The sequence below is a fragment of the Caretta caretta genome, chromosome 9 (assembly GCF_965140235.1).
Source record: "Caretta caretta isolate rCarCar2 chromosome 9, rCarCar1.hap1, whole genome shotgun sequence".
Classification (NCBI taxonomy): Eukaryota; Metazoa; Chordata; order Testudines; family Cheloniidae; genus Caretta; species Caretta caretta.
In genome coordinates this window covers 5844526-5866351 of record NC_134214.1, presented here as the reverse complement: position 1 = coordinate 5866351, position 21826 = coordinate 5844526, and the positions used below count along the sequence as shown (strand labels likewise).

The 21826-nt window shown below is 51.7% G+C and overlaps 1 protein-coding gene across 6 annotated transcripts in view; it reads left to right on the top strand.

The window, feature by feature from the left end:
• Positions 1 to 21826, top strand: part of RUBCN (rubicon autophagy regulator) — a 60903-nt gene that overhangs the window by 17316 nt on the left and 21761 nt on the right. Inside the window, exons 3-13 of one of the 6 annotated variants that reach the window (XM_048864636.2) lie at positions 2838 to 2921; positions 5965 to 6124; positions 7510 to 7616; positions 8701 to 8857; positions 10407 to 10964; positions 11840 to 11884; positions 15183 to 15278; positions 15826 to 15941; positions 18293 to 18494; positions 18851 to 18952; positions 20308 to 20382. In XM_048864636.2, the coding sequence (XP_048720593.2) occupies positions 2838 to 2921; positions 5965 to 6124; positions 7510 to 7616; positions 8701 to 8857; positions 10407 to 10964; positions 11840 to 11884; positions 15183 to 15278; positions 15826 to 15941; positions 18293 to 18494; positions 18851 to 18952; positions 20308 to 20382 (1702 nt within the window). Of the gene's footprint in view, positions 1 to 2837; positions 2922 to 5964; positions 6125 to 6469; positions 6573 to 7509; positions 7617 to 8684; positions 8858 to 10406; positions 10965 to 11839; positions 11885 to 15182; positions 15279 to 15825; positions 15942 to 18292; positions 18495 to 18850; positions 18953 to 20307; positions 20383 to 21826 lie in introns of those variants that run through there. The other 5 variants (XM_048864641.2, XM_048864637.2, XM_048864639.2 and 2 more) reach the window with 5 other exon arrangements.

Below are 21826 nucleotides of genomic sequence, written 5' to 3'. Positions count from 1 at the left end.
TAATCTCCCCACTGTATTTTCCACTGAATGCATCCGATGAAGTGAGCTGTAGCTCACGAAAGCTTATGCTCAAATAAATTGGTTAGTCTCAAAGGTGCCACAAATCCTCCTGTTCTTTTTGCGGATACAGACTAACATGGCTGCTACTCTGAAACCTAATAGTCTAGTTTTCAAAAAAAAAAAAGAAAAAAAGCCCAAAACTCAGGGAAGAAAACAATTGATATTTTTGATATTTCTAAGATAAAACATGTTGTTGTGGGTGGGAGGGAATACCGAGGCCACTTTTATACCTCTCCTAAAGCAGTAGCACATGGCATAAACAAAAAATATTTCCTTTGCAACTGATCTTTAACAAGAAGCGTAACTAATAAAACGGGATAACCTCTCCAAAGAAAGCGGAGACAGACCTCAACTGAGAGCAAATGAAATATGCCATCCTAGCAGCATGCTGCATTAAATTTCAAGCCTGCTTCCTAGCTGCTTAGCAGTGCAGGAGAGCCCATTGATGGCTTGCAATGTTAGAAGACACACAATCTCTGCTGCTTTGTTTGCCAGGATGTTTTTGTGTTGGCCTCTGTCCCTCCCTGAAGTTAGACTCCTTTTGCACTGCTGTCTGGTCAGAAAGCTCTTCCCGTGCTGCTGTTAAGAAAGAGAATACTGATAACAGTGGCTTGTGCAATGTTGAACTTGGCAAAAATTTCAAGAGAACAAGTGAAGAGAGGCAAGCATGCAGCTTAACACTGCAAACAGCATTCAAATGTCCCCGTTCCCAGATTTGCTTTATCTTGAAAGCAGCTGGAATTTGGGGAACATTTCCCTCTGCCTCTGAGCAACCAAGCCCACTAGCTCTCTTTGGTTGGGACCTTACAAGAGTGTTGTACTCTCCTTGAGCCTGTGGGGAATAATTCTGATTGTCGCACAATTGTGTTCCCAGGGCTGGTGTAGGGGAGTAGAGTTCCACTTTAATCCAGAAGAGCCAGGGTCCTCATTTCCCTCCTTCCTGTCATGAAAGCTCACCCCTTAAATTAACCATGGCCCTGTTGCAAGGAGATGGGACACTGTCCCTTTAAGACACAGATCTTAGCCTTAAAATTAGCCCTTTCCCCTGGGTTGCGCAGTAGAGCACAGAAGCACGAAGCAGGTGGTGATGGTGGCCATGAAGTAACCAGGCAGAGGTAAGGGGGAGAAAGGTCTGATTTCACGCCTGAATCTCTCTGCCTTGTGCACTCTGTCACCCTGGGGCTGGTGTAGAGAGGAGGATTTATTTGGAACGTTCCCCGCACTGCCTCACCTTCCTCATGCTGCAGCCTATAACCTGCACTGCCTTCCCAACAGGCAGAATGGTGATACGCTCCCCATTACTTTGGTGTGGCGTCACCTTGGCGCTGCATGGAGCTAACAAGGTTGTTACTTTGCAATGAGCCCCCTTGGAGTGGCCGGGCAAAATTTCCTCTCTCCTGCTTTGTTTTGCTGGACTCTGAACGACTCTGCCCTCCCAGCTTGGATTGCGCTTTGTTTCGCCCTCGATGTGCTAAGGGTCAAATATGCCCAGGCTGCCAGCCCAGCCTGCAAATAGGTGGGATCTCTTCACTGCCAGTCCTCTCCTCCAGCTGCTTTCCTCCTGCACTCTTCTGCCCGCTGGAAATCGGAGGACAGCTGGGCCGTTCCTTGTCCATCTGGCAGGGCAGGAGGTGCGTCTGGCAGAGTGTTTGGCACCTGGGTTGTGAGCAGTGGTCCAGGTGCTAGTTCCCAGCCGCCTCCTTTTGTTGGGCCCCGGCAGTAGATTAATGAATAACCCTCTCCCTTTCACACCAGACCGCCATGCAATTGCTATGCTTTGCCTTTTTTCCTCTCCATATGCTTCCTCTCTTTTTACTTCCCCTTCCCCCCCCCCCCCGCCCCCTCTTGTTTTGTTGCTCCCTGTGCCTGTTTGCAAAAAGGCTCCAGGCTGCTGAGTGCCAGGGGAAATCTACTGCTGGTTCTTCAGGGGCCCCGGTGGGCAAGATGAGACCCAGACAGTACCAGTGCGCTGCTCCTGCAGCCCTGTGCCTGAGTGTCGCTCCTGTGGCCAGCTGCGTGAGGAATGGTTTGCTGCAAGAGCAGGCAGAGGGATAGTTCAATAAGCTGCTCACCACTCATGTTTGCAGTGGGGCCTGAGAGCTGGCTCTAGGGTCATGCAGATCCTGGGTCCCGCTGCTTATCTCCTGCCCTGTGTCTCCTACAGCAGATTATTGCACTCCGGGGTGGGAAATACGAAGTTACTCTGCAGTTCACAGTCATTCGGTGGAATGTGCTGGCACTGAAAGCACTGGGTGTCCTACTGGCATGGCTGACTCGTTCACGTCCTGCATGTGTTAGGAAAGGGTTAATTAGATAAGGTATGTGTGTCTGTCTATTATCCCTCCCCCTCCATATATATATATGTGTGTGTGTGTGTATAAGTTACTTCTATCGCTCGCATCATGGAAGTAGCTGAGAACCTCACAAGCAATGAGTTTATGCACCCCACCTACCTGTGAGGCAGGGCAGGGCTATTATCCCCATGTCACAGATGGGATGAGGCATAGAGAGACTTGCCCAAGGTCACTCAGGAAGCCTGTGACAGGGCCGGGAATTGAATCCAGGTCTCCCAAGTCCCTAATGCTGCAACCCCTAGGACACCCTTCTTCTCTCTCACCCACATCAATGCCTGCGAGTGACTCGTGCTGTCAGCTGAGCGGTGCGGTGACCTCACGAGAGGCTGCCGAAGGTCGCATGAACTGCGCTGGTCTCTCAGCACCTGTCATTATTGTGGCGGGGTTTATCAGGCGGAGTCTAACTGTGCGTTTTCCGGGCAGGTGTACTGCAGGCAGACAGATTACTGGCAGTTTGTGAAAGACATCCGCTGGCTGAGCCCGCACTCTGCTCATCACGTGGAGAAGGTGAGTTCTGGCGTGTTTGGGATTGGAGGACAGGGCTGGCTTGGAGATCTCAAGGCTGTTGCTTTCCCTGGCCAGCAAAGAGTGACTAAGTTGCACAGTTTGATTCTCACGATTAACTGAGTGACTGAAGTGTTAGGCTGCGGTTTGCCTGCCATGGAGCAGCTGGGACACCCTGGCAGTGGAGTTCGCTTCCTTGGAGTGATCCTCTTGTCTTGGTTTGACAGATTGAGGGAGGAGACGTTTTGTTATAATCCCTCTATCATGTTTAATTTGTGAGTGAACTCAGTGCCCCTTAAACTAAGGGGGATGATCAAAAGTATGCAGCCTCGTATTCTGTACAAGCTGCATCCCAGAAGGCTTGACAGAGTTCAATTCAAGACCACGGATGACTTGTTGTCTATGAGAAACAGGTTTTTGGTCTCTCATTCCTGCAGCTCCTTCACTAACTGCCACCACAGCTGGCACTAATTGCCCCTGCTTTGTCCTAAACTCTTCATACAAAACCCAGAACAGTGTCACGTGCTTTGAGGTCACATATATGGCAGGGCTCATCTGCATAGCTCTTGATAGACAAAGGACCATGTCCTTCCTCCAAAGAGCATGTGGCCTCAGCTGGGACCAAACACGCTGAGAGATGGGGATAAGCACTAGGAGGGCAGGGACTACAGCAATCGGACCGTACCGTGGTTCAGATCAGGAATGCTTCGTCAGTTCTGATGATGTTGTTGCTAAGTGGCAAGACTAGGCCTCAGAACAAGTCAAAGATGGGGCTTAAACTCTGGACAGTCAAGTGTAAAAGTATAATGAGGCCGGCCAAAAAAGAATTTGAAGAGCAACTAGCCAAAGACCCAAAAACTAACAGCAAACATTTTTTTAAGTACATCAGAAGCAGAAAGCATGCTAAACAATCAGTTTATGCTCAAATAAATTGGTTAGTCTCTAAGGTGCCACAAGTACTCCTTTTCTTTAAACAATCAGTGAGGCCCCTGGAGAGCAGAGATGCTAACGGTGCATTCAAGGAAGACAAGCCCATTGCAAAGAAACTAAACAAATTCTTTGCATCAGTCTTCACTGCAGAGGATGTGAGGGAGATTCCCACACCCGAGCCATTCTTTTTAGGTAACAAATCTGAGGAACTGTCAATAGAGGAAGTTTTGGAACAAACAGTAATAAGTCACCAGGACCAGATGGTATTCACCCAAGAGTTCTGAAGGAACTCAAATATGAAATTGCAGAACTACTAACTGTGGTATGTAACCCATCATTTAAATCAGCTTTTGTACCAGATGACTGGAGGAGAGCTAATGTGGCACCAATTTTTAAAAAAGGCTCCGAGCTTAACTTCAGCACCAGGGAAATTGGTTGAAACTAAGAAAAGAATAATCAGACATATAGATGAACATGATTTGTTGGGGGAAGAGTCAACATGGCTTTTGTAAAGTTAAATCATGTCTCACCAAGCTATTTGAATTTTTGTGGGGGTCAACAAACATATGGACATGGATGATCCAACGGGTGTAGTGTACTTAGACTTTCAGAAAGCCTTTGACATGCTCTTTAGCAAAGTAAGCAGTCATGGGATAAGAGAGAAGGAACTCTCATGGATCAGTAACTGGTAAAAGACAGGAAACAAAGGGTAGGAATAAATGGTCAATTTTCAGAATAGAGAGGGTTAAAGAGTGGTGTCCCCCAGGGGTTGGTACTGGGACCAGTCCTATTCAACATATTCATAAATGATCTGGAAAAAGGGGTAAACAGTGAGGTGGCAAAATTTGCAGACAATACAAAATTACTCAAGCTAGTTACGTTCAAAGCAGACTACAAAGAGTTACAAAGGGATCTCAAAAGACTGGGTGACTGGGCAACAAAATGGCAGATGAAATTCAGTGTTGAAAATATAATTCCAATTTTATATATATATATATATATGGTATAAATTAGTTTTTACCATTCAACAAAGGAATCTTGGAGTTCTCTGAAAACATCCGCTCAGTGTGCAGCAGCAGCCAAAAAAGCTAATAGAATGTTAGGAACCATTAGGAAAGGGACAGATAGGAAGACAGAATATGTCATAATGCCTCTGTATAAATCCATGGTATACTCACGTCTTGAACACTGCGAGCAGATCTAGTTGCCCTGTCTCAAAAAAGATGTATTGGAATTGGAAAAGATCCAGAGAAGGGCAACAAAAACTATGAGGGGTGTGGAACAGCTTCCGTATGAGGAGAGATTAAAAAGACTGGGACTTTTCAGCTTGGAAAAGAGACAACGAAGAGGGGCTATGAGAGAGGTCTATAAAATGTTGACTGGTGTGGAGAAAGTAAATAAGGAAGTGTTATTTACCCCTCATAACACAAGAACTAGGGGGCACCCAATGAAATTAACAGGTAGCAGGTTAAAAACAAACAAAAGGAAGCACTTCTTCACACAAGGCCCAGTCAGCCTGTGGAACTCATCACCAGGGGATGTTGTGAAGGCCAAAAGTATAACTGCATTCAAAAAAGGATTAGATAAATTCACGGAGGAAAGGTCCATCAATGTCTATTAGCCAGGATGGGCAGGGATGGAACAACATGCTCTGAGTGTCCCTAGCCTCTGTTGGCCAGAAGCTGGGAGTGGATGACGAGATGGATCACTCGATTGCCTGTTCTGTTCATTCCCTCTGAATGGAGCCCCTGGCATTGGCCACTGTTGGAAAACAGGACACTGGGCTAGATGAACCATTGGTCTGACCCAGCCTGGCTGTTCTTATGTTCTTATTGACCTTTGTTGCGCAATTCCCTCCCAGTGCAGCTGTTTCCCTTGTAAATGTGCTGGCTTGGTCAATAGCTCCCCCCGTCTGTCAAGAGTGGATGGTTACAGTGCTGCTGCAAGACAACTGTATGCCGTCAGTCAATGCCTGGTGATAGGAAGTTGCTGGATGGCCCAGTGTCCGCTACTGAACCTAAGATTGGCTTTCCAGGTTTAGCAGACACCGGTGCATTGCTCTCGTGAGCCCACTAGTCTCTGTCTGACTTGACTTGTGTGTGGTGTCCATTTCCAGTTCATCAGCCTGCATGAGAAAGGCCAGCCAAACGCAGATGGTGTAAGTCGTCGAGCCATAGCAGAGCTGTGGCTCCAGCACAGTCTGCAGTTCCACTGCCTCTCCGCACAGCTGAAACCGCTGCTTGAGAACAGACAGTACATCAGGAAATTCTACACAGGTAAACAGCACCGTGGAGACAATCTCCTTCCCCCCATGAGGATATCTAGGCATGCCCTTCTCTCCAGCCAGGGACACAGGCTTCGGTAGCACATCGAATGCTGGGATGGGGGAGGGTAGGAAATTCTGTAGCCCAGAGGATGCCAGGATGTGAGGGATTCCATAACGTGTAATTTGAGGGTGGATTAAGATTCCTTATAGCACTGCTTGGGATCTGTCCAGTGGTCCTTGCAGTCTAGGAGCCTGTTTCTGGCAATGTCCAATGCCAGGTCCCGCCTCTAAGCAGGTGGGGGCAGCAGGGATACAAGGTCTGGTTTTGTTCCTGAGCCGCCCTGTGTCTGTCTAGGTTGAAATTAGAGCTGGCTGGGAAGTATTTGATGGAAAGCTTTTTTGTTGGAAAATACCGATGCATCAGAACCCAAACTCTTCACGGTGAAGGGTCAGTTTCGGTGAGTTGCCCATTTCAAGCATTGGTCAGAATTGTCAGGATCCCATTTTGCCATTTTCTAAACAAAAAATTTCATTTTTGACTCAAAATGACTTGTTTAGAATTTTAACTTTTATTTGCGGGGAGACGTGTTTTAAAATAAAGGTAGAAAACGGAACGGTGTGACCTGATCCACGTTTTTTTCAGATTTTTGGTTTGCAAAAATTGGAGACTTTTTGACTTTTCATCCCAATTTGAGAGGGGAAAATGGTTTTAAATGATAAATTCTGGCAGGACAGGAAAACTGTTTCCCACCAGCTCTAATTCAAAGAAAGGAACCAAAAGGCTTTGGCATAACAATAGCCTCAAACAGGAAGATCCCAGTTCAGGATTGGCCACTGGATCTGGAGTGCGGCCTTTTCCAGGGACTCTGACCCTGAGCCCTGGGTACCAGCTTAGTCACTGACGCCTTTCCAATGGATATCAGTGGGCTTTATGTCCGCCACTGGCCCTTTTTCCATGGACTTCAGCCGGCTTACGGCACTTTCCAGGTACTCTCTGAGAACCTGACTGACCCGGCAGTGCCCAGCCCTGCCTACTTCTTGTTCAGCCATGAGAGAGAATCCCTTGCCTGTTGATAATAGATACTAGGACAGCCGTGGCCATGAGGTGGGCCCATGATCTTCCTGATCCCAAATGATTATGCCCAGATGATTGTCATCTTATCCTAGCTAGCATGGCAGCAGAGAGACTGTTCTGCAATTGTTCTGTCTTGCCGCAATGGAGCTGGCCAAAGCTCTGGCTCAGGGAGGGACTGGGAGGTTGTCTCCAGTGTCATGTATTAAATAATTGCGTAGTCCCCTTTGCATCACACCACAAATCCCTGTCTGCCAAGGGTAGCAGCGGGGTGCCATGAATCTCACCAGCGTGACCAACCTTCAGCTGCCACTTCCTTCCAGACGCTGCCTTCCTGCTCAGTGACGCCCACGTCACAGCCATGTTACAGTGCCTGGAGGCTGTGGAACAGAACAACCCCAGACTTCTGGCTCAGATTGACACGTCCATGGTGAGAAGAGCCCCTGCTTTGTGTCCGTCTCTCCTTGGTGAACGGTGACTCCCTCGCACAGTGTCTCACGCAGAGCACACGCAGCCCCTTGGAGGAGGCTTTTACTCCTTGGCTGGGGTTCTTCGCAGAAGGGGCGAGAAGAGAAATGGGAAACAGCTGATTAGGAGCTGGCTTCTCTGTCAATGATGCCTGTGTGATGTTAAAGATGGGCTGCAGTGGGCATGGGGCTGTCTTTGTTTAATGGAGTTGGACATTCAGGGCACACACTGGGCCATGTCCTGTTTTGATTGGCTTCCAAGAGCCACATTTTAGTGGGGGGTGGTAGGAACCAGTCAATTCTCTGAAAAGATCCTTGAAGTTCTAGGTGTGTGGGTTTCCTAGGGATTACAGGTGGAATGTGGTGTGTGTTACATGTTCAAATCGGGGCATAGTAACAGGAACCAGGACTGCCACTGGGAGGACACCAATGGACTGAAGTATACAGTCTGTTGGGGAGAAGAAGCGTTCCGGAGCCAGGAGAGCTGGGTTTTATTTGTGCCTCTGCTGCCACTGACTTCCTTTGTGGCCTTGTGCTGGTCACTTTACCCCTTTGCTAGTTTCCCCATCTGTACAACAGGGTGAACAGGTCGTCTTCCCCCCTACCCCCCCATGTTCTCTGCAGAGAGCTTTGAGGTCTCCAGATGAGAAGTCCTGGTGACTGTTTAATAAACTGTGGCTGTGTTCTCTCTGCTGGATGGAACAGCAGGATTGATGGCTGTGTGTGCGTCAGGTCCCTCCGCTGGCCCTGGATCATCACACTGAGAGCCTGGTAGTTTCCACATGGGAGCCTGCTGCTTAATTGAGAACAATGGGCTGGTTCCCTGTTTTACTATGGCTTTTTCACCCTATCGTAGAGAGCTGGCAGCATCCCACCTGACACCAGAGCTGCAGCTGTCCTCCCCGTTTAGTAACAGGCACTCATGCTGGGCATTCCTCGTTGATTCCTCTTTGACTCAACAGTTGCGGCTTTCAGGGCTCTGAGTCCACTTCCCTTTGTCACTTAACACTGTAGCTCTGGTTTATTAACAGTGCTGCATCTGTTCAGTTTCTCAGAAGGAGTGAGGCCCCATTGCCTGTGACGAAGAGTCAAAGCCTGACAGCCCTTCCTGGTTCTGTGTGTATCCCTCCTATGGACTATACACAACACAGGTACTTCGGATCCTTCTCCAGTCTGCACCAACCAGCCTCCACCAGCATGTCAGGTAATAGGAGTGGGGGTTCTGTGTTCCTGCTGCACGTGGGAAGCTCAGAATGTGACCCACTCTCTTTTATACAGGGTCTGTTTGCAGAGTGCATAGTTCAGGATCGATCTTTTCTCAAAAGCCAGGCCCTGCAGTCCTGTAATAACATGTGCGTGTCACTCAGGCTTCCTGAGCAATCCTACTGTAAACTACTGTAGTGTTGATTGGTTATGGGATTGACTAATATTGATAACCCCTTTTAAACTCTAGTGTTAGACAAAAGTCGGAGCTCCATGGCTCCTCCAGCATTTGAAACATTAGGGCTAACACCACCAGGTGGGGTTGCATCATTGTTGGAGATCTGAGAAGCATGGAGGGAACAAGGATCTCTCAGATAGAACAACCCAATTAACATAACTGTGCATAGATTGCAATGGTTAGCGAAAACCACGTCCAGCCCCTACATTCCCGATAACAGTCGCGTCTCCTTCTGGAAGCCTGAAGAATGGTGGAGTGTCCGGCTCCTGTGGAGGGTCAGGAAACTGACCTCCAGCCATTTGCCAGCTTATACTGATAAGAAGTTATGCATATGCCCACCAAAACTTATTAATATGCATGAGGGTTAAAACCCCTTATGTCCATCTTTGGGACTGTCACCCTGATAATACTGGGGGACTTGTCACGTGATAGGCCACTTGGATAGTTCGTCTTTCAACTTAGTAACATTTATGTCCCCTTATCACCATAGTAACAGTTAATTTAAGGAAATCTCTAACAGTTCACTTTGGCTACCAAGGGTCATCTCGTGGTGTCTACTGATCTCTTCTAGTCGGAATCATCCAAACTCAGCAGTTATTATTCAGAACCTCAGCATACAAACATAGACACAAGCTCAGCACATTTATTATTAACTTACTTATGCTAATGTATCTTTATAATATGGCTAATTTATTGTAAAGCCTAATTTGGCTAAGCTAAATATCTGACAGGCCTTAGTCCATAGGTTTCTTGCATTTCAACTTTAAATCTTAAGCTGTTTTTTTTTTGTTTTTTTTTTTACCTGTTACCTAGCAGGAATTAGTCTCTTAGATTCTAGTGTTTTAATAGATTAATTTATTAATGATAAGTTACGCTCCTGTGGCCACGCAGAGCCCTGTCTGTCCAAGCAATTGACAATAACACATCAGGGTGTGCATATGCATGCCAGGACTTCCCAAAAGTACCACACAATAAATGGTAGGTTTTGTGCCTGGCCCTCCTGCACCAACCAACAACAGTAAACCAGCGTTCCTGTGTGTCCCAGCCTTCCTGAGCAACCCTGCAATAACACCCCAGTGCAGTGGGTGGAAATTAAGCTTCAGTGAGGACATGGGCCTTGGTTTTCAGCTTCCAACAGATGCCTGGGAGACCAATGGGAGTGGTGGGGAGGAAGGGATTTTTAATAAAACCAGTGATCCCTTGACCGGGCCTTCCTGCGCTGGGTTTGTTAGTGTGTTGAGCCATGTGCTCATTGCCCTCATCTGGGCTGTGGTGCACTTGTGTGTGACCTCTCCCTCCTGCCTCTGTCCAGACAGGAGACCAGCAAGCTCCTCCGTGTGCAGCAGCACGAGCCCGCCTCTGGAAAATGCCCTGTACAACGTATCCCTCTTGCTGCCTGAGGACAGGTCCCCTCAGGGCCCACCTGGCCTCCCCCGGCTCAGTGTTACCTCCCCCAGAGACTCCTTCTCTTCGGTCAGCGAGATGAGCACCAGCACCGTGACCAGCCAGAGCGAGGACCCCTGGGCGGGTAGCCAGGACGACGCCCAGAGCGACGCCAACGATGGGCCGGAGTATCTGGCTATTGGGAACCTGGGGCGACCGGGCCGGGCCTGTAGCAGCCAGAGCAGCACTAACGCCACCAGCAGCAACAAGAGCAGCAGCTCCAACCTGTTCTCATCCAGCAGCTCCCAGAAGCCGGAGTCCATCTCCTCCTTGGAGGACCAGGGTGCGAGCAGCGGCAGCAGGGGGATGAGCCTCTTGCGCAGGTCCAGCTTTTCAGAGGGGCAGACATCAACCCCCCAGGGGATCCTCAAGAGAAGCCATGCACGCTCGCACTCCGATACCAACGTGGCCTCTGGGAAAACTCCTGGTAATGGTGGGGCGGCGTTTAGGGAGGGATTCGGTGGGTGGGACATTGATCTCGGGGTGAGAATTCAGTGGGCATCACCATCGGTGTTGTGCACCGTTAGGGGGTGATATGAGCACTGGGCGAGGAGGAAGGGAACGAGCTAATTAAAGGCCTTGCAATGTTCTCTTCCAGTGGAGCCTGGGGATCTGAAGTTAGCTGCTGGACTGGCCTTGGGCGATGCCTGGAATAGGCAAGGAGGGATTGCACGTGCAGCTAGCTGGGGAAGTCCAGCCTCTGCCCTTTGGCTTATCCATTGCACAGAGAGCTCTCTGCACTCCCAGAGGCGGAGAGGGAAGCCTCCTACCTCCCCCAGCAGAGCTCTGGGACCCAGCCCTGAACGTCCAGCCTGCCTTGGTGTCTAGCTTCACTTCCCTTGGTCAGCTGGCAGAAGGTGTTGGCTTACCCATCTCTCTCTGCCTCGCTAAGACTATGGTGCTAACCTAGCCGCCCCCAGAGGGACTCCCTGAACCTTCTCTCCAGGGTCTCATCCGGACTACAAATAGGGCCTGGCTGGGGACTGGGTCCCAGAATGCAGGGACAGCCCTGTGTTGTAACGGTAGAACCCTCGTCTGGTTCAGTTGGGAGAATAGACTGGGTGCATACGTTCCCTGAACAGCTCCCCATTGTGTGGGTGAGTGCTGGGCCTTTTGGGGCCTCTGTGGGTGGGTACTGGGAGGCCAGCCTGGTTCCCAAGGGGATGCCCCTTCAGGGCTGAGGTGCTGCCTTCAGGTAGAAAATGGGGCTCCTGTCTTGGTGAGTAACCAGTCTCTCTCTCTCTCTCTCTGTTTTCTCTTCCTTCCGTAATGCTCTCCTCTTCCTCCTCGCTGTCTGCCCAGGAGGCCTCAGGGATATCACCATTATAATAGAAGATCCAGTGGCAGGTTTGGGAGCCAGTAGACACCCCCTCATCAGTGATCATTGCATTGAGTTCAGGATTTCCATTATCACATTGGTGTCAACTTAGAAAAGCCTCTCCTTCCCCAAGTCGCTGATGGCTCCTTCCCCTCTCCTTCTCCGAGTCGCTTTGAGGGAGCCCCAGGTTTATGCATGAGACCTAAATGAGGATCCCTGCTTGGTTTGGGGCCAACAACATGCTGGACCAGGAATTGCCCCTGGCTTCCCTGCATGGCACTGTGTGGCGTTTTCCGATAAGCCCCTGGATTGGCTCCTATCCTCTCCTCTTCGCTTTGGAAACCAGGCTAGATCGTACGCCTTGTGCGGGGCTAAGAGGTAGGGAGGGATGGCCCATACTGCTGAATAGCGCCCAGTGGAAGGATATCGGATTAGCCGAGCTGGGAGCAGCATTTCCCGGGGACGTGGTGCTCTCAGTACCAAGCACTCGGCTTACAGCTGTGGTGTAGGGCTCAGATCAGACGCTTGGGTTCTATTCTGGGCTCGGATTTGCTGCATGAACTAGGAAAAGTTGTTTTATGACCTGACTTACACAGAGTTGCATGTGCTCAGTATCTCGGCAAACCAGGCCACTCACCTCTATGCTTCGGGTCGCCTTCCCCTCTGTAAAATGGGGATAATTCCTTCTGGGACATAGGAAGGCTTGAACCGTTAATGTTTACATAGCCCTATGAGTTCCTTGGCTAGAAATACTGAGGATAGTATCCGAGCAGTCTGCAAAGGTGTCCCAGGTGGGGCGTACTGGCAGATGCACCAGGCCGGGCCAGCTGTTCCTACGGAATCTCTGCAAGATTCTGTCCCCTCTCAACCTTGCTTGCTGCAGCTCTTGCTCTCCATGGAGCTGGCAGGTTAAGGTGCCTGGCTGCTGTGGGCTCTCAGAAGACCTGCCTCAGCTTGCTGTTTAGTGGCGCTGCTTGTAGCGGGGTGGACACCGGCTTGGGCCCAGAGTGGTTTAAGACAGCCCTGGGAGAGGGCTGGGGCAGGGGAAGAGCTGGGCTGATTGGCAGAGCAGCCGCAGCTGGGGGCCACGCCCCAAACAGACCCAGCGGGCCTTATAGAAGCCAGGAGCAGAAGAGCACTCTCTCTCTAGCTCTGAGAGGGAGGGACCTGGCTGCAGAGACCTGAATAGAGGACCTAGTTTGGAGCAGGGCTAGGGAAAGGCCAAGGGAGCCGGGGAGCTCTGGCCTAGGAAAGCCCCAGGCTGCAGGCCTGGGAAGGTCTATTAGGTACGGGGGTTGCAAGGGGCAGCCACGGGTAGGCAGAGGCAGCAGGTCCAAACCCAACCTTGCCTGTGATGAGTGGCTCATACTGCAGTCTGCCCCAGGGCGCGGGGTCTAGCTGGTGACTGGCAGGAGCCTATGACTGAGGCGAGGTAGGGATAGTGGGTGGGGGGTTCCCCTGGGAGGGGAGGACCCAGAACTGTGGGGTACTGCCAGGGGGCAGCACCCAGTGAAAGGGGCACCAGGGTCCTGGGAGGGACACGGGAGCCAGCAGCAAGGCGAGACACCGGCCTGAAGAGGGCGCTCCGGAGGCTGGTGAGCTAATTCCCAGAGATGGACCAGCAGGAGGCGCCGCCGGTGAGTCGGCGTCCAGTTACGCTGCTGCTGCTCCGAGAACTGGCAGCCCCCCTTGGGTTTGGAGATCGGTTCCATGCACTGGGCCAGGCAGTGGCCCTGAGGCTGTTTCTGTGCCAGTTTTTGAAGGTTCTTTGCTCTGTGGCAGATGAGTTCTTGGAACCTTGTGCTTGAGCAGGGGTGGTCTGCTGAGTTCTCGGGATCTGCAATGAGATGTGGAGCTTCTTCCCCAAGAGCACTGGTTCAAATCCCATCCAGGTCAGGTGTGATCACCTGAAAGCTGTTTTGTGGCCTCAGGGAAATGATTTGGTCTCAGCCCAGTTCCTGGCAGCTACTTCCCAGCTGGCGCCGATCAGTCTCTGGAGACTGAGCTCCCTCACACCAGGGGTTAAAGTGTGCTTACTGGGCAGCATGGGGGGGAGCTTGCCCAGCAGCTGCTTGTGCGGCAGTGCGAGCTGCTCTGCTGGTTGAGTTGACATCAGTGGTCCCTTCCCTGTTCCCAGTGCCTGGAGCTATTGCATGTTCCACATCACACATGTCAGTCCCATTGCTCTCCCCTGTTCCCTTGTGTGTGTTCAGTCATCATTTTCATGCCAGCGACAGCCGAGGGCTTCCATTCTGAGATCAATCAGTCCTCAAGTCATTTGGTCTCTGCAGCAGCCCATCCGATCCCAGGGGCTGGCTCATGGTGCTGCAGCCTCCCACAGGTGTTCACCTCTGATTAGGCTGGCTAGAGGCAATCCCTCAAAGAGCTCTGCCCCTGTGAGGACGTGAATTGCGTCACATGTGTGTGCGGAGGGTGGGGCGCCGGGTGCACCACGTGTAGGTCACCTTCACATCCCTTCCGTGCTCTGCCAAGTGCAGCGGTCGGAGTCCTTAAGCCCTGGCTGCTGCAAAGTCAGGGACTCCAATGTGCATGGAAGACTCCATTCTCCCCAGCTATAATCAGAGGCTAGAGGGAGTTGGAGATCACCTCCTTCTGCTGATTTCCCACCCCCCCACCCCCAACGTTGTCCTAGGCATCCTCCAGGACTGCAGAGTCCCCAGGATCCCATTGCTCTTACCCTGGTCACTCGCCCTGTGGCCCAGCAGGACCGTCTGGTGGTTCCTCTCTGTCAGAGGGAATGCTGCTGAAGGCTGGGAGGCGCAGTGTGCTCCAAACAGGCTCAGTTAATTTCCCAGCCCTGCCACCACAGGTGCAAGAGAGCAGGGCATCCTTTGTAGTTCTGCCCCTGTCCCCTGCCGCATTAGCTGGCGGAACAAATGAACTCTGCACTTCCCAGGCTCTTGCACGCTGTCCCATTGACCCTCTCTGGCGGCCCTGTTGCGCGCTGGAGGAGCTGCCGATCCAAGGGAGGAGCAGCTCTTGGAGATGAATCCTGCCAAGCTGGTAATTGCTGTCTGTGGTCTGCCAATTTGCATTTTAGCTGCCTGAAGTTCCTCGCCCCGGGACTGCCCCCTCCTGGAACTGACCTGGATACAGCATAGCTCTCTGCCCCCTTTCTCCCTGGAGACCAGCTGACTTAACTCTTTTCTCCCCACTTTGATTCCTTTTCTATTTTATATTTTTTTATGGTATGTTCTTGTGACGTCCCATTTGCTCCCTTCCACTGTGTCCCGGGGGGCTGGGGTTAATCACCCGGATGGACCCTTCTGCTATTGACGAGCATCTTTGCTCTTGTCTCTCTTAAAGAATCCCAGGGTGACGCCTCAAGGATGATGGGTCATGTCTCTGGTTCCACCCAGAGCAGCGAAGTGAGCACGCCCAGCTCCCTCTACATGGAGTACGGTGAGTTGAGCAGGGGGTGAGCAGAAAGGGTTAACCACCAGTACGGCTGGGTTCGGGTGCTCAGTCCTTGTACGTTTGCGGGACAGCTTTTGACTGTGCACACGTGGGGATTTGCTCACGAGCGTGGTGTCTTGTGCGTGAGGCCAGTGCTCTGAAATCTCTGCGTCTCTCTAAATCTAAGAGCGGCTGGTAGGGGCTGGGGAGGAGAGTTGAGTGGCCCAAGGTAAGCAGCTGTGATCTCTCACTAGTAGGGATTAGGATGAGACTTTGGGATCAGCTGTCCCTCCGCAATCTGCCTACTGTGGGGATCTTGCCCCTTCCTCTGAATACTCTGGGGGTGGTCACTCTCGGCGGCTGGATGCTTGACTGGCTCCAGCCACGTGTCATCTAGTCTAGCAGTACCTGTGTTAAGGCCAGTATGGTGCCCCATGTCCCTGGGCTCCCTGGGGCCGTGTAATGGAATGGTGCCTGCTCTGATCTCTGACTCTTTAGCATTGTGGGTTTGCAAAATGCCCCTGCTTCATTTGCTTCTCTTATGCTTTCCTAGATGCTGGCCAGTACCTGAGTTCGGGGGAAGGGATGTTCCGAAGACCCTCGGAAGGACAGTCCCTGATCAGTTACCTGTCTGAGCAGGACTTCGGCAGCTGTGCAGACCTGGAGAAGGTGGGAGATAGCAGGGGAGTGATGCAGGGGGATATGTGTTCCTTGGTTGCTGGGTCAGTGACTCCGGTTCCACTGGCTAGCAGCCCTACCGAAAAGCCAGTATTAGTGCCGTAGCATTTCCAGCCTTAGAGCTGCGCAGAGAACTCGCCGGTCTACTGTCACACTTCAGTTTGCTCTTTGGTGTTGATCGCTCGGGGCTACCGTGCAGCGTGAGCTTATCGCAGCTTGCTGGGGCTCCCTCCGCTGCTGTCTTCCCTGAAGTCAGTCCGCTGTTTGCTCCAGCCTTAGGCAGTTGGGAAGTGGTGGGGTTCAGGTGTAAGGATCACAGAGCGTTTTACCCTCCGAGTGCAGGTGAGGAACAGTGACGCTCCTCTCTATAAGCCCCATAATGTTCCCTGGCCGATGTGATCCTCTGCTTTTAACTGTGCAGAGCCACAATCTGCAACTAGTGTTGAGTTGGGAAGAACCAAAGCCAGCTGCTCTCTTTGGGTGCTGTGTGACCCACAGATGGTGGAACTTTGGAGAGTGGGGCTGTCCCAGTGGCAGGGCTAGCTGCACCTCTATCCCCTTTCTCATTCCTGAGTGCACCCAGCTTCCGTCATGGGCCTCTAGCCCTCTCGCCTGTCCCAGGGAGGAATCCCCCTCTTAGACTGGGACTCGCTCACAGGGCCCTGCATACACCAACTGCCCTGAAGGCCCAGCTGGGTTTCACGCTCTTGCCTTTCTTTGTGCTGGGCACCTGTGACCATGAGAGTGACCCCAGCCTCCTTAAGACCAAGTGTTTTTTCTTAGTTGGAATACAACATGAGAGACAGAGAAAAGGATTTAAAAATACCCGACACACATCTGTCACCCCTAACGTCCTACCATCCTGTAATGGCGACCCAGGCAGGCCTAGCTTCTTCAGACACCCCTCCAGCTTCATGTGTCCGAGTGTGTCTCGATCTGGATTTTCCCTTTGCCCCCAAGAGAGTCCTTTGAAAGCCAGCCAGGACTCTTTGTTCTCCAGTAGGCTTCTCTCTGCGTTGGTGGGCTTGGGTCCCCAGTCAGACCGCTCCCATGAGCTATGGGGGTCGAGCCAGAGTTGTCAGAGAGAATAGTTCTGGCATCATCCCTCAAGAACTCTGAAGTGGGGTCTGATAGGTGACCATCTTGAGCTGTCTCCTTCCTGTCTGGATCCAGCCGGTCTCCTAGCACAGTGGTTCTCAAGAGTATTGGATCGCGCCCCCGCCGCCTTTGTGTGTGTAATAGTTTACCCCCCCGTCCGGCACACCAGTACATATATCAATTAAAAAAAAAAAATCAACATGCAGCTCTCAGTAAATATTATGAACAGCGAGGCATTGATTGAAACCGCGCCAGTGATTCACTGTGAGAGGAGCAAAAGCAAAGCTGATTGAGGTCGATGGTCACAATTAAATGCATGCACCGCGTCGTAACATACAGTCAGCCGCGACTTGTATAATGCTGTGCAAGCGTAACCGAAATCTGTCCAAATGCATCGCACCATCCAGAATCAAATGCATGGCACCATCTGAGGACCTGATCTGTCTGGAGGAATCCACTTTGCTAGTTATTTGTTGCTGTGGGTAAAATGTGCAAAGTAAGGTGTTTTGGGGGGTTTTTTTTTTTGGTCCCCTAAAGCTTCTCACGCTCCCCCAAAATACATTCCGTGCCCCCAGAGCGGGGCCTGCCCCCCAGTTTGAGAACCTCTGTCCTAGTAAGAAGCACTCAGAAAACACCAGGTGAAGGCAGAGTATTACAACAGGGCACTCCATGTGCACAGGGCTATGGACTCAAGAAGGCTTCTGGCCTGACTGGAGGGGCTGGATTCCTTGTGTTCATTAGGAAGTGAAGTCAGAGGTGCCAACTTTCCAATGTGCTTGTGGGGTGCTCAACCCCTGGCTCTGCCCCAGGTCCCGCCCCCAATACACCCCTTCCCCCAATGCCCCGCCCTACCTCTTCCTGCCCTCTCCCTCCTCCAAGTGCGCCGTGCCCTTGCTCCTCCCCCCTCGCGACTCCTGCATGCCATGAAACAGCTGATCGTGGTGGGCAGGAGGCACCGGGAGGGAGGGGGAGGCGCTAATTGGTGGGGCCCGCTGGGGGGCTGTTGGGGGGCTCCTGGTGGGTGCTCAGCATCCACTATTTTTTCCCCCCATGGGTGCTCCAACCCTGGAGCATCCATGGAGTCGGCGCCTATTAGAGAAGTCTTCCTCTACTGTGGGAAATCCCAGATAGCCTTCTCTACAGGTAGGTTCTCTACTGTGGGGTGTAGGGGATGTTGTAATGCTGCATTGCGGAGAACCTCAACTTCCCGGCTCTCTTGCAATGGTTTGGCCTCTGCCTCCCAGGAAAACGCTCACTTCAGCATCTCTGAATCACTGATCGCTGCCATCGAGCTGATGAAATGCAATGTGATGAACCGGCGGCTGGAGGAGGAGGAAGAGGAGAGTGATAAGGAGATCCAGGAGCTCAAGCAGAAGATTCGCATCCGGCGCCAGCAGATCCGCAAGAAACACGTGCTCCCTGCCTACCGGGAGGTGGGCTCAGACAGTGAGTGCTGCTTTGGGGGCCAGGCTGGGGAGAGCAGGGGCTCGTTACACCATTGCAGGGACGGACAGGAATCAGGCACCAGGGGGCTGTGAGAATTCACATTACACTAGCTCTGAATAGATGGTGACTCTAGAGTGGAGGGCTTGCTGTCACTGGGTCTGTCTGGGTATTTATCATGTACACACCATGGTGGTGTCAAAGTGTAGGACATAGCTTAATTCTGGGTCCGTGCTGGCACCCCCGTCACCCAGCACTACCCGCCCTAGCCAACTCCTCTGTCAGTCCTCAGTGTCGCACTTAAATTACCTCTGCTGACTTTGGGGCTCTCTCAGACCTTCTGCCTTTTGCCCCTCCAGGCTTCGTGGCTACAGACAGCGAGTCCCAGTTCAGCTCCCGTGACTCCATGTGGCTGTCTGACTCAGGCTCAGCGGAGGATGTGGAGGAGTACGAGATAAGAGGTAAGATGGGGCAGCTGTACCAGATGGAGATTTGGGGCCAATCTCCTCCTTGGGGTAACTGTGCTGAAGTCAGTGGGGAGGAGCACGTCCCTTTGCATTTAGAGATTGCCATTCTCGAGTAACGCTGAACTGTGAGTTGAGCTGGGACCCCAGATTCCACCCCTGGACTGCAGTAAACTGATTCCCTTTGGGTAGGTGGGCTTGTGCGCACATAAAGGCTGAAGGATTTGCCTCTGGGAGCTCTATTAGAGTCTTAACAAGCCCCTCGTTTGCTGTGTCGCTGGCTTCCTATGAGAGGTCCCTTTCACGGGTAAAATCCTCCGGGCTGGGAACGGTCAGGCTGAGGTTGGGGAGCTAAAGGATTTGAATGCCCACCTGTGCTGTCCTGCTCTTCCCACTCGAACCAGCCACGGACTGGACGAGTCAGTCTGGGGACTGTCTGCTACCGTTCTTAAACTCCGTCTTTCTGTAGCAGGGGCAATGGGCTGTGTACAGACCCTGACCTCCAAGGTACTTTGCCCACACACAGTCAGGCTGGCTCCCATGGCCCAGAGTGCTCCCTGCAGGACACAGGCGCCAACTTCCCCTCTAGCTGGGGGGGTGTTCGACCCCGCCCTCCCCCCAACCCCACTCACTGCCCCCACTCCACCCCTTCCCCCAAGTCGCTGCCGCTGCTCTGCCCTGTCCCGCCTTTTCCCTGCCTCCTCCCCTGAGTGCGCCCCGTCTCCACTCCTCCCCCTCCCTCCCGGAGATTCCTACACACCGCAAAACAGCTGTTGGTGGCGGGGAGGAGTTGTTTAGCGGGGCCGCCAGCAGGTGAGAGGCACTGGGAGGTGGGGGGAGCTTGGCTGCCGGTGGGTGCTGCTGAGCAGCACAATTTTTCTCTCCATGGGTGTTCCAGGGCTGGAGCACCCACAGTCAGTGCCTATTCTGCAGGAGAGCTGGCCTTGAACCCTGTCCCTCACCTCCCTCCTGCACTGGTCAGGATAGACACTCCTTGTTGCTCAGCAGTGCCCCTTCTGGCTGACTTTAAAGGTGCATTAACCAAGCACTCTCCAGTCTTCACCTGGGACAATGGTGGATGGACTGGGAGGTTCAAAGACCCCTGCGATGGACACCCTCCATCTTCCTGCTCCTCTCTTCATGGGTGTGGATAGCATAACCCCGGTTTGGCCCCCTGTAGCTCAGAGGTTTGACTTGATATTGCAGTCCAAGGAGGGTGTTTGAATGCTGTCCCTGGATGTCTCCCAAAGGGTGCCAGCAGGCTCTGCTCTCTTGTCTCTGTGTTGATACCCTTTTTCTATGGCCGGGCCGAGCACTGAAGCGAAATGTTTTGTCATCACCATATTATGCAGATGGTAACGATGGATCTAACCTGATTCAAATGTCCAAGAACGGCCTGTCAGTGTCAATGGCTTCCTTGTTTTCAGGTAGTAGCCCAGAGTGCACTGTGCCGCGTGCGTGTCTGTGTGTGTGCGCTTGTCCGTGTGCCTCGCCTGGGCCTGTCATGGGCCCACAGGGAGAACAGAGGCTCAAAAGCTGCGGCTAAAACTGAGTTCACGCTGCATCAAGCAGGCAGGCTGCAGCCCGGACACCAAACCACCAGCCCCCAGCTCAATCCACCAGCTACTATGCTTTTGCTATTTCCCGTCCCAGGGCTCTGTACGGGTAGCTGGCTCCTTGTCAGCTGCTCTCTAGAATTTCTCTGCGCGCTCTCCATGCACGGGCCTTTGGGAACAATCAATAATGTCATCTGAGTGGGAAAGGGAAAGGAGCTGGCGATGCATGTAGTGGATGGCAGACAGGTGGGAAAAATGTAGCAAAGGTCTCAGTTGCTTGGCTGCTTGCCCAGGCTCTGTGTTGCCACATTACGGTGGCACATTGTGATGTACCTAGAACATCAACAGAGGTGTGTCTGGCCTGGCAAGTGAAACAGCAGAGCAGTGGTTCAGTTTAAAAGTGCTGCAGCCATTAAAGGTAAAGCATTGGCCACGTAACTACTGTAACCCGAGAGAGGAGACTAGAACACTCTACTGCATAGAGACTAGCTGTCCTTTAAAATGTAGCTTCCCTACAGCTCCCAGCCCGCTGCGATTCCAAGACAATAGCTCTGTTGATCAGAGGTGTTAAAAGCCTTCTCTAGGGACGCAGGCGCCAAGGCGCCAGACTCTTCATGCGCTGGGAGAGACAGAGAAAGCTGGGGCCTTGCTTTTAAAGTGACGGTACTATCCCAAGAGCTTTTCTCCGCCAATGCAGCACTAGTGAAAGGCTGACACCCTCTGTAGCCTTGAACTGTGGTATGCAACCTATCATTTAAATCCGCTTCTGTACCAGATGACTGGAGAATAGCTAATGTGACGCCAGTTTTTTAAAAAGGCTCCAGAGGTGATCCTGGCAATTACAGGCCGGTAAGCCTGACTTCAGTACCAGGAAAACTGGTTGAAACTATAGTAAAGAACTTAATTGTCAGACACAGATGAACATGATTTGTTGGGGAAGAGTCAACATGGCTTTTGTAAAGGGAAATCATGCCTCACCAATCTACTAGAATACTTTGGGGGTGTCAAAAAGCATGTGGACAAGGGGGATCCAGTGTATATAGTGTACTTAGATCTTCAGAAAGTCTTTGACAAGGTCCCTCACCAAAGGCTCTTAAGCAAAGTAAGCAGTCCTGTGATAAGAGGGAGGGTTCTCTCGTGGATTGGTAACTGGTTAAAAGATAGGAAACAAAGGATAGGAATAAATGGTCTATTTTCAGAATGGAGAGAGGTAAATAGTAGTGTCCCCCAGGGGTCTGTACTGGGTTCAGTACTATTCAACATATTCATAAATGATTTGGAAAAAGGGGTAAACAGTGAGATGGCAAAATTTGCA